The sequence below is a fragment of the Ornithorhynchus anatinus genome, chromosome 14 (assembly GCF_004115215.2).
Source record: "Ornithorhynchus anatinus isolate Pmale09 chromosome 14, mOrnAna1.pri.v4, whole genome shotgun sequence".
Classification (NCBI taxonomy): Eukaryota; Metazoa; Chordata; class Mammalia; order Monotremata; family Ornithorhynchidae; genus Ornithorhynchus; species Ornithorhynchus anatinus.
Window position 1 is genome coordinate 47,103,223 of NC_041741.1, and position 12,118 is coordinate 47,115,340.

The 12,118-nt window shown below is 57.8% G+C and overlaps 1 protein-coding gene across 1 annotated transcript; it reads right to left on the minus strand.

Moving 5' to 3' along the window:
• Positions 1–952: 952 nt before the first annotated feature.
• TOB2 (transducer of ERBB2, 2) lies at positions 953–10,184 on the minus strand. The gene is given in 3 exon segments (XM_029079133.2): positions 953–1,723; positions 1,725–2,425; positions 9,697–10,184. Coding segments are annotated over 2 exon segments (1,011 nt in total). The 5' UTR covers positions 2,337–2,425; positions 9,697–10,184; the 3' UTR covers positions 953–1,324.
• Between the last annotated feature and the right edge of the window lie 1,934 nt (positions 10,185–12,118).

The following is a 12,118-nucleotide window of genomic DNA, read 5'->3' on the forward strand; positions in this document are numbered from 1 at the left end:
ACCCCCTGCCCGGCCATCCAGCCCCCTGCCTGGGGAGGGGGTCCCCAGGACCAGTCTCTCCTGTGCAATGGGGGACGGGCTGTCCGCACCTTCAGCCCCCCTCCCCGCAGAAATTTTTTTTTTTTTTTTTTGGTCAAACACTCAGAAATCAAAGTGCAGATCGTCACTCCCACCGTTCCGAAACCAGAACCCAGCTCCTCCTCAGCGCTTCACCCCTCCCCACCCACCCCCCAACCCCAACGTGGGCATGTCCCAGGGACACTACGGCCCCCCCGCCCACCATGGGCCGCCCCACGCACATCGGGGGCCGACTGTTCGCCACCCAGAAAGACAACACAGTGGTCACGTCCAGGCACGTGGCTTCCCTCGCTCCAAGTCCTCTAAGCGGGATGCGCCCCCCACCCACCCCGGGCCTGGGGTCACCTGAGATCGACCGTGGGGGTCTGACTCTCCGAGCCCCCGGGGGAAGGTCCTCAAAGAGCCGGTGGGGGGAGGAGGTGGCGGCCAAGGGGAAGAATTTCAGAGCGGAGAACAGAGATGGGGGTGCGTGCGGGTGCCAACGGGACCCTTTAACCTAACAAAGTGCTACGGTTTCCCCTCATATTCAGCTGCTTGGGGGGGGGGGGGCACAGTGAGGGGACGGGGGAGTGTTTCTCTCTGGAGAAGGGGGAAACTGGGAAAGACGGCTGGGATTTCCTCCCACCCAACCTAGGAAGAGGGGTGAGTCCCGGCAGATGGCATACATAAAATCCATGCAGGTTTCAGGGTGACTTTTTGGGGGGGGGGGGGGAGGGAGCTGCTTGTCGAAGCAGGAGGCAATCGGCGAAAGAGGGTGGGGCTTCCTACCCCCTCCATCTAGTAGTAGCTAGAAGACCCTCCCCTCTCCTCGCACCTGGACCGACAGACCCTCCCCCCCCGGGACCAGTCAGGCAGAGAAGGACTGGAGCGCGGCAGAGGCGGGAGCTGTAACTCACATTTGGACCTTTCTCGGCACAACAAGAAGCCACTAAGTAAAGATGTTAAGGAAAAAAGCTAAACAAAAATCAAAACCGAAAAACCAACAAAATCTTTCAGAGACAGGCCGGGGGGGGAGGGCGGCTGGAGGGGAAAAAGGGGAGAGGAAGAGGGAGGGAGGCAAGGGGTGGGGGGGTGGGGTCCGGGCTAAAACACACACGATTCAGTGCTTCAGGGGCGCTGGCCGCCCGGGCTGGATCTCTTTTCCAAGAAGCCAGAGTGAGAAGAGTGGAAATCGTTTTCTCTATTTCTATTTTTCTTTTTTCTCTTCCCCGCCGATTCCCCGGGGGGAGGGGGGAGGAGGGCCCGGTCAGTTGGCCAGGACGACGGGCTGGAACGACTGGCTGGGGTACTGCATGGCGTTCAGGTTGTAGCTCAGTCCCTCCACGAAGGGCGACTTCTCCAGGAAGAGGCCGTTGGTGCCGCCGCCGAACACCTGGGCCACGTCGAACCCGCTCCCGCCGCCGCCTCCGTGGCCCGCGGCGGGCTGGGGGTCGGCGCCGTCGAAGAAGAGGCCGGGGGAGCCGCCGTTGTAGACGAACTCCTTGGCGTTGGGGGAGAGCTGGGACTGAGGGGCCGGGCCGCCGCCCCCGATGAAGTTCAGAGAATGCATAGACAGGGAGAGGCCCTTGTGCTTCAGCAGGCCGTTGGTGGGGGAGCGGGCCAGGCGGGGCTGGGGGGCCGGCGGGGGGCCGCCCGCCCCGCCCCCCCGCCCCGGGGCCGCCCGCCCCGCCCCCGCCGCCCTTCTTCATCTTGGTGGAGCCGAACTTGGTGGCGGCAAAGGTGGCGGTGGTGAAGGTGATGGGCTGGGCGGAGCGGGGGATGAAGGTGGGGCTGGGCGAGCGGCCGAAGGACGGGGACGGCGAGTTGGACAGGGAGTTGTCCTGGCTGCCGATGGGCACGAACACTTGGGCGTCGGGGTTGAAGCTGCTCTTGATCTCCTTGTCCAGCTCGGTCGAGCCGCAGCCCTCGCTGTCGTCCAGGTAGAGGACCTTGACGGCCCCCTTCTCGCCGATCTGGTAGGAGACCTCAGAGGGGTCGATCCAGACGCTCAGCTCCTCGGGCACGTTGGCCCTCACGTCCTCCACCGCCAGGCCGCTGCGCTTGGCCGCCAGCTCCACCACCGGGTCCACCGTCTCCCCGATGTGGACGCAGCGGTAGCCCGAGCCCTTCAGGGGCCGGTCAGGGTACCAGTGGCCCTCGTACTTCTTCTTCAGCAGACGCTCCAGCTCTTCCCCGAACAGGTCGGCCCGGCGGCGGGGCAGCTTGTTGTACAGGTAGGAGATGATGAAGTTCAGGGCAACTTTGATCTCCAGATGCATGTTCCCTGCCCGGGTGGCCAAGCGCGAGCGAGGGCGGGGCGAGGGCGGCAGGCGACGCACGCGTGGACGGGGTGGGGCTCCCGACGGTTCTGAGAGAGAGAGAGAGAGAGAGAGAGAGAAAGATTTGAAAGGTGGGGAGGGGTGGAAGAGGACAGGGAGATAGTGAAAGATTTGGAGGAGGGGTGGAAGAGGAGAGAGAGAGAGAGAAAGGAGAGGAGACAAAAGCCAAGGATGAGTATGGGTTAAATCAGGCACCTGACCAGAGGCAATACTGAACAACAACAAGCACAGCACAGTGTAGTGGGGCTTTGGTCATCTGGAGAATAGTATCACGACTGAGGTATTTGTTAAGCGCTTACTAAGGGCCAAGTGCTGGGGTAGATACATTGCAATCAGATCGAGAGCAGTCCCCATCCCGCGTGGGACTCACACGCTGAAGTGGGGGGGGAGAAAGGATGTCCCGTCCCCATTTTATGGGGGAGGAAACTGAGGCACGGAGAAGTTACGCGGCCTGCCGTGTGGTGCAGAGCCAGAATTGGGATCCAGCTCTCCTGATTCCCAGGCCCGGGCTCTCTCCCCTAGGCCCCGTTGAGGGCTCTGGCCATTAGGAGACTTGGGGGCCGGGTACGGGGGATCGCCAGCGGGAGCCTAAGTGGGCCACCCACCTCCAGAGAAGCTCAAGCACCCCCCGACATCAGCAGCACCAAGGGACGCTCCATAGCTTAGGCCAGCCCGGCCCCCAATCCGTCCAACAGACCCGGACAGGAAGGCCAGATCCGGATTTTCCACTCTCAGATATGAAAGGGACAGAGAGTGGGTTCCAGTCCACTCAGCAGGAAGTAGCGTGGCCAGTTTTTTAATTGGGGGTTGAGACAGAAGCTGCCCCTCAGTCATCGTCCCATCCCGTTCCACCTCCCCCCGGCTTCCCCCTCTCTCCCTGCCCCGAGGTTGGCACTGGATGCACCTGAATTCCCAGGCATATATACACCCTACATTTGCTAAACGGGTTCTGGGACACTGTGGGGCAACCGAGCCTTTTAATTTAGATTCAAAAGACTCCTAAGAAAATAAAACAGGTCATAGGGAGGCGAGCCATAACCATTAATTAGTTAAATGAGCCTTCAGAGAGGTCTCCCCATCTTCCCCCAGTAGGGGAGGCGGGGGTGCGACTCCACAGCGAGAGCTGGGGCAGCTGACTCGGCTCAGGGCACGGGGTCAATATCCGATGGCAAAAGGCAGGGGAAGAGACTTCTTGGGGACCCGGGCGCCACGGGGAAGGGGACCACATCGTCTGGCCCGGAGAGGTCGAAAGGCGCGTCGATGACGCGATCAGCTCCGGGGAGCCAACCTGCGGCCGGAGCCGTCCCGGCGGCTTCCCTCCCCACCCCGGAGCTGGGGGGCCGTGGCCAACTCTCCAGGGCTCGCCCTTGCCTCCCACCTGGCCGGGAGGAAGATCCCCGGTATTTACAAAGTGTCCAGAGAATGAGGCTGTCTGGGAGAAGGGGCTATTTTGGGGGCCGTCTCTCCGGAGGCGGCCTGGAGGTCAGGCAGATCGATTTCCAGGCCCGGGTTGGACTCTCTTCCCCGGGTCTGAGATAACACGAGAGGCGACGAGAATCCCGGGGACCGCCCTCCCGCTCTCCAATCCGGCTCCCAGAGGCGGCGGCTGGAGCGGCCGGCTGATGGGCGGTGGTCCGGGGAGCCTCTTGGGGTTCGGGAGCCGGGACGAGCCGGGGGCAGTTAGCACCAGCCCGGGGGAGGCAATATGGGGAAGGGAAGGCTTCTTTCCGGCTGACCTCCGGTGGGGGTAGGCTGAAGGCTGAAAAGGGAGCAGGCCCAATCTCTGTTTACTTGTGGCGGGAGAGCGGGAGACCCCTGGAGAATTCCAAGTCAGTCACATACATCCTGCGGGTTCGGTAAGAGTAACTGGGAGCCTACAAATTGGATGCCGGGAAAAATGCCTCGATGGATTAGCTGCCACTGGGCCGATTACGGTACCATCACCCGAGCCTTCTGCCTCCAAGTACCTCAATATCCCTGCTCCTCAGATCGCACTACACTCTCCCCATTTCCTCCACACTCACACCACCCCCTCCGCCCTTCCTTCCCTAGGGCCCCTCTCCCGGCCACTTCACCCCTCCTCTCCTTTCCATCCTGACATCCAAACAAGCCGAGTCCTGAGTCTCGTCCCAGGTGCGTAAGGTGTCTTCTTTGGCCACTGGCAAGGCAGGCAAGGACAGGCCCCCGGACTTGTGGCTGGAGAATAGACTTCCCAAGAGAGACTACCCGGGGACGGGTAGGGGAGGAAATCGTCCTCCAATTAAGACTGAGTCCTAAATTGCTCTTCCCAGATTCCACTGCTGGCATAGCCCCTATTTATACCTGATCCTTCCACATCCCCTGAAACTACCTAGCCTGTGGTCGTTACACCGGCCGCTCAGAGGACTGGGTGTTTCTAGATGGGGAAAGGGGCTGAGAGAGGGTAATAAGAGGATCTCCAGATGAGAGAAATGGCCCTCAGAGTTATCCTCCGAGGGCTATAATCTCCAGTGTGCTGTGAGTCAGCTCTCTTCCCATCCACGAGCGACTCAGGGTGCTCTGAATCCACCAAATGGCACAGCTGGGCTTTGTGGGGAAAAGTTGAAGGCCACAGAGCTCCAGTGGCTCTCAGGACTCCCCCCAAGCTCCGGGCTGGTGTCCCTGGAGGAAGGGGCCAATTCTTTGGAGCCACGGAGGGCCCATGAAGAAGCTGTTAGCAGCAGGAGCGTGGGGTCTCCTCTGGAGACGAGAAACGATCTCCTCTGTGAGCGGTCAGTCGGCCAGCGCTGGCCCACGAGACCAGGATTCGTGTTTAAAGATGGTCTCGGGCAAGTTAAGCTGTCCCAAAGCGCAGGGTGAGAGGCCAAAGGTCAATCCACCCAGACCCGGAGGCTCTGGGGAAAGAAGAGAAGCTGTTTTGCTCCCTTGGATTTGGCCATCAATTCAGCTGCCACCACGGGACTAATTTTAACACTGGCTTCAGTCACTGGGAAATCAACCTCCCTCCCATCCAACCGGTCCAGGAATCGCTCCATGCCTGGCCTAGCCATTTTGTGCAACCTAAGCTGCAGAGGCTGCAAAAATCAACTTTTACCTCACGGATGCTGCACAAATAAGGAAGTGAATACAGCCACCTAGGCACGCACACTAGAGAACAGGCCAGGCCAGATGGTTGCAGGGTGGAGGCCTACAAAAAAAAAAAAAATAAATATGCCAGGATGGGAGGAGTGGGTACAGCTGGCATATCTGGAACGGGCTCCTTCTCCTCTACGAGTGCTGGCTTTTCATTTTAGATTTGAGTAACTTAAGGGACACAAAGGGTGAGGATGATCGGTGGTGTCCACTTTCTAGAACGGTGGACTCGAGTGATTTGTAATAAGCGCTTAGTATAGTGCTCTGCACACTGTAATACGATTGAATGAATTAGAACCAAGAACACCTAGCCACAGGCTCCTGCCTCAGGAAGTGATGAGCCTGGGTAGCTCTATTTGCTCGTCTGAATCCGGTTGGCGCCGGCTCAGATGGTCCTTCTAAGTGAAATCAACCCCAAATTTGACAGCTGCCCAAATTCCTGACTACACTTCCCAGAGGGCTGCCATTCCGAAGCAACTCTGCGACGGGCAACGGAGGAGTGACTTGAAGTGGAATTAGAAAGAGGAATCAAATTGTCTTAAGACAATGGAATTCAGTTTCAGGCTTCTGATGAGGGATTATGACAAACAGGTAAATCATCTTTAATCAGCACATTCGTGCAGGCTACTTTGACAGCGCTTTTCTTCTAAAATTTAAGAGCTGAGGTGACGGGTTTATTACAAGCCTCGAATGCACCTTTGGAACAAGCTAAAGGCAGGGAGGCCGGTGGGAGCAGCCCGGTTATTAACACAAGCCGAATTCCAGGAGGAATCCTCATTCCCCAGCCTACTTCCTGGCACCAGCACCACGCACAACTGCAGGATGCCAACTCTGGAGGAGCCCCGCTCCATTTGCGCAGCTGCAGTAAAATCTTTTCCATGGGGTCCCGGGACCGACGAGAAAACGAGAGGGACGTGAGAGGGTTCTAGGGGACAGCTGGAGAGGACTACAATGAGGAAAGATGCAGCAAAGCGGCACCCGACCCCAGAAAGATCCCTGGTTAGGCTTTCTCTCTGGCATCTAAGAGTCAAGAGCCAAAGGGAGAGAAAAACGAAAAGGAGGAGAGGCAAACTAATTTTTCTGACCTTTTGCTGAATACCAAGCCACTCTCAATTTAAGGCTGCCGGAAAAACAATATATTGAGCAATTAAAATCGGGGGGGGGGGGGGGGATCCAACATCGAAAGCCACCTCAGGCCACCCACAACGCTGTGCTCTGTGAGAGGGTAATAACTTTAAGCAGCCTGAAGAGAAGTTCGGCTTTAAACAAAGAGTAGTTATAAGCAGGCCGAGCATATTGGCGGGGCGGAGGCCGAAAAGCATTTCTTCCCCCAAAGTGCCGGGGATGACATTTCTAGTGGCTGTGCGCCCACAGACCCGCACACAGACGCTCTGTACTCTGCAGCCAAGCTGATGACTTTGCAGCCTCCTACCCACGTTTCTGGCTCTTCCCCTGAGTGACCTCCAAAGTGGTCAACTGCCGGAATGGGGGGAAAGGGCAAGAGACTTGGCAAGCAGCTTGGCTCAGCGGAAAGAGCCCGGGCTTGGGAGTCAGAGGTCATGGGTTCGAATCCCAGCTCTGCCCCTTGTCAGCTGTCTGTGGGCAAGTCCCTTCACTTCTCTGGGCCTCAGTTCCCTCAGCTGTAAAATGGGGATGAAGACTGTGAGCCTAACGGGGGACAACCCGATTCCCCTGTATCTCCCCCACTGCTTAGAACAGTGCTCTGCACATAGTAAGTGCCTAACAAATACCAACATTATTATTATTAAGTCGGCGTTCTGGAAGCAAGACTCCTTGGGGCTGGGGTCAGACAGTGAAGGCCCCTAAACCCAACAGAACTTGATTCTATTTATTGCTATCCTTGATTCTATTTATTGCTATTGTTCCTGTCTGTCCGTCTCCCCCGATGAGACTGTCAGCCCGTCAAAGGGCAAGGACTGTCTCCATCCGTTACCAATCTGTCCATTCCAAGCGCTTAGTCCAGTGCTCTGCACCTAGTAAGCGCTCAATAAATACTCCCGAATGAATGAACAGAAGGCTGAGGACCGGGGGCAGGTGGTTTGGGGGAAGTTGGGGGCGCCTCGGGGGACAGGCCCGTGGAGGGCAGAGCGTTTTCAACTCGGCCAGGGACATTTCGGCAAAACACCAGAGCAAAATGGGAGTGAGGAGGCGGCGGCGCGCGTGGTGCACCATGGGAAATGTAGTCCCTCCCCCGCCCCCCCCCCCACCGGCCAACGAGGGCCCTGAAAGTGACCTACTTTCCCCTCCGCACTACATTTCCCGACAAGCCCCGCGGTGGCTGGGGCCCGGTCACCCCGCGCATGCCCGGTGGAGCGGGGGGGGGGGGGGGGCAGGAGGGAGAAAAGTTTCCAATGCACATGCGCCGTGGCTGATCTGCGTCCCTCCTCCCCCTCCCATCAATTGCTCAATGCAATCCCTCAGTACATTTTATGTAACGCGTATAGATGGCAGGGAGCTCCCCCCCCTTACCCTCCCCCATTTTCGCCCCCGCTTTTACTAGTCCGGGGTAGGCAGACGCATAAAATCTACCATAATAAATCCTCAACGTAGTTTGGGATATTCCCCTCCCTCCCAAGGTATCCCGCTCCAAATTGGCAGAGGCTGCTGCTGCTGGAGTTTTAGGGGTAGGCCTCGCTTTCCCCTCCAAACACCTCGGCCCTCCCCCAATCCCCGTCGTCCGGAGGACTGAAACACGACGTGTGAAAATAGGTGCAAACCGGCGATGGGGGGGCAGAGAAATGAATTAGGAGAGGGGGTTTTGCAGGGTTGATGCTCCTGCACTTATTCAACTCTCCCCCTCCCCCCTGGAGGCCTCCTACAGGCAACCGAAGTCCGGCTCGGGGTAATAGGACACCCCTAATCCTGGGCCTGGGTGACAAGCCTGACCCCTGCCCAGTCCAAGCCTTCCCACTTCGGAGAGATCCGCCTCCCTCCAGCTCCCCCATATTTACTGGGAAGCGGGGAGGGGCCCGGAGGCCTAGTCTGGTTTAGCCCACCCTTTCAGGAAAAATATCCATCTGACACCGCCGTTCTCCCCTTCCCCCTCCCTCCCAACTGCACAATAAGGCTCTAATAAAATCTCCTCCCACCAGAGGACTGAGTAAAAGCCACATCGCAGCTTCTTCCCGGGTGTTAAATCTTTCCTAATCCTTCCTCCCACACAGATTTCTTCCCCCCCCTCACTAAAAAGGGGAGGGGGCGGCAACGGCCCAGAGATAGTCGCAGAGGTTTTATTTTGTGTTCCCCCCCCCCCGCTATATCAAACCTCAGATGGGCCGGCGAGGCTCCCGAGGGGTGGGAAGAGAGGAAAACATAAGCAGCCCCAACACCCCCATCACCACCACCCCCGCCCTGCAAGACACCTGCTCCGCCGGTTAGGAGCAGAGGGACCGAATGAGGCTGCGAAGAGAAATCTGGACAAATAAAACGCATCCCCCTTCCCTCTCACCGTCTCCCCCACCTCCTTCGGGGCCCTCCCTCTGGTCAAGGACGAGCTTCCCTGCCAGGGACACGATCCGGGCCTTTTAGGGAGCAGAGATGGGAGGTTTCTCCTCTCCCACCTGCCCCAACGCCGGGATCCGTCATTGGGGTTAGGGGGAAACTGAGGCTCAGACCACTACCTCGACGTTGGGGGGGGACGGGGGGGGGGCTTGCTGACTGCTGGCTTTAAAAGTCGAGGGAGGATTAAGAAGCCAAAACAAAATGGTGTTTCTGGGCGTTGCGACCGGCGGGCTGCCATCGCTGCCCCTTTCCCACTGCTCCGGGAGGGATTTTCCTTGCCATTTTGGCCCCCTAGGCCACGGGACCCCATGGAGGGAACCGAACTGCTCACAATGAAGCCAACAGACGACCCCCAGGGCGGGGGGGAGGGGGCGCAAAACATTCCCTGCCCATCCCACCCCCCCCAAATCCCTCTGCATTTTCTCCCGGGTGACCGGGGCAGGGAATACCCCCTTTTTTCCTGCAGATGACAGCTTGGGAGCTTTCCCTTTTTGCAGGGAAGAGTTTATTTGAAAGGGTGGGAGGGCACGGTCGCAGCTCCGGGGGAGGGGGATGAGCAGAGAGAAGGGGGGGGATATTAAAAAGAGCAGAACAAGGAGGAAGGGGCCAGGGGCCCCCCGGCCACCCCCACCCCTCCTGCAAAGCCGGGCAAGGCCTTCACACTCACTTCTGCCTCCTCGGCCCCAGGGCAGGCGAGCGGGGGGCGGCTTCTCCTTCCAGGGTGCTTCCCGGGGGGGCGGAGGAGGTGTGGGTTGGGGAGGGGGAGGTCTTCTTCCTCTTCTTCACCCAGCGGTGTCCAGCTCGGGGAGGGAGGGGGGCTGGTGCTGACGGTGGCTTTGAAAAAAAAAATAATAATTCTCGGCGTCGATGGCTTTCCAAAATACAAAAAAAGTCTCCCCCTCTTGGGTTTCAAGGCGGATTTTCGGGGGGATGTGCTGTCAGTGGGGCGGGCTGCAGGCGCCCCCTCCGCCCCTGGAGAAGATGAGATGAAGGAGGGGGGGGTGGGATGATGATGATGATGATGGCGGCAGGAGGAAGAAGAGGAGGAGGAGGGGGGGGTTATGTAAGGAAGGCAGGGATGGGTGGGTGGGCAGCTGGAGGCCCGTGGCTGCCCCCTCCAACTGCGGCCTCCTCCCCGGCCCCAACTGAGCAAAGTCAATGAAAAGTTTCACCCTTAGCAACCCCGCGCACGGATCTCTCCCTCCCCACCCCGGGTGATGCGGTCCCTCCTCTGCGGGGGGAGGGGCGGGCCGGATCTACTTCCACCTTCCCCCTCCCATCTGTAACCCTTTCACACCCCCAGCCCGCCCCTGCCCCCCACCCTCTCTCACCCCTCTGTTTCTCCTCCCCGCCTTGGGCCGCCTTCTTTGCAGCGGCAGGCCCTGCCCCTCTGCTGTCTTTTCAAGCTATCATTCATTCAGTAGTATTTATAATCATCATGTGGGTGTTTGTGAAGCGCTGACTCTGGGCAGAGCACTGTTCTAAGCGCCGGGGGAGATCCAGGGGCATCAGGTGGTCCCACGTGAGGCTCACAGGCTTCATCCCCATTTGACAGATGAGGTCACTGAGGCCCAGAGAAGTGAAGTGACTTGCCCACAGTCACATAGCTGACAATGATAATAATCGTGTTGGTATTTGTTAAGCGCCGACTCTGTGCCAAGCACTGTTCTAAGCGCTGGGGGAGATCCAGGGTCATCAGGGGGTCCCACGTGAGGCTCACAGGCTTCATCCCCATCTGACAGATGAGGTCACTGAGGTACAGAGAATAATAATAATAATGTTGGTGTTTGTTAAGCGCTTACTATGGGCAGAGCATTGTTCTGAGCGCTGGGGTAGATACAGGGTCATCAGGTGGCCCCACGTGAGGCTCACAGTCTTCATCCCCATTTGACAGATGAGGTCACTGAGGCACAGAGAAGTGAAGTGACTTGCCCACAGTCACACAGCTGACGAGGGGCAGAGCCGGGATTTGAACCCATGACCTCTGACGCCCAAGCCCGGGCTCTTTCCACTGAGCCACGCTGTGCAGAGCACTGTACTAAGCGCTTGGAATGGACAGTTCGGCAACAGAGAGAGACAAACTCTGCCCACTGACGGCTGACAGTCTAATCCTTGCTGAGCCGCTCTTCTGCTCCTCTGGTGAAGGTGTTACCTATCAGGGTGGTATTTGTGAAGCGCTTACTAAGTGCCAAGGACTGTTCTAAGCGCCGGGATAGATACAAGGTCATCAGGTGGTCCCACGTGGGGCTCACGGTCTTCATTCCCCATTTGACAGATGAGAGAACTGAGGCCCAGAGAAGCAAAGTAATTTGCCCAAGGTCACGCAGCAGACCTTAAATAATCACAATATTAATGGTGTTTGTGAAGCACTTACTAAGTGCCAAGCACTGTTCCAAGCACTGGGATAGATGCGAGGTCATCAGGTGGTCCCACGTGGGGCTCACGGTCTTCATCCCCATTTGACAGATGAGAGAACTGAGGCCCAGAGAAGCTAAGTGACTTGCCCAAGGTCACAGAACAGACCTTAAATAATCATAATATTAATGGTGTTTGTGAAGCACTTACTTAGGTGTCAAGCACTGTTCCAAGCGTTGGGGGGATACAAGGTCATCGGGTGGTCCCACGTGGGGCTCACGGTCTTCATCCCCATTTTACTGATGAGGGAACTGAGAGGCCCAGAGAAGTGAAGTGACTTGCCCAGAATCACCCAGCTGACAGGTGGTGGAGTCAGGATTAGAACCCATGACCTCTGACTCCGGAGCCCCTGCTCTTTCCACTGAGCTATGCCCCTCTGCTTTTTCAAGGTATCCTTTCTGAACTGCTCTTCAGCTCCTCTGGTTAAGGTGTTGCATATCTTAAATAATCATAATAATGATGGTGTTTGTTAAGTGTTTACTAGGTGCCAGACACTGTTCTAAGCGCTGGGGTGGGAGGGATACCAGGTGATCAGGTGGGTCCACGTGGAGCTCACAGTCTTCATCCCCATTTTACAGATGAGGGAACTGAGGCCCCCAAGAAGTAAGTGACTTGCCCAAAGTCGCACAGCTAAGTCTCCTCTCTCCTCTCCTGTCTCGAATTGGTTTGTTGTT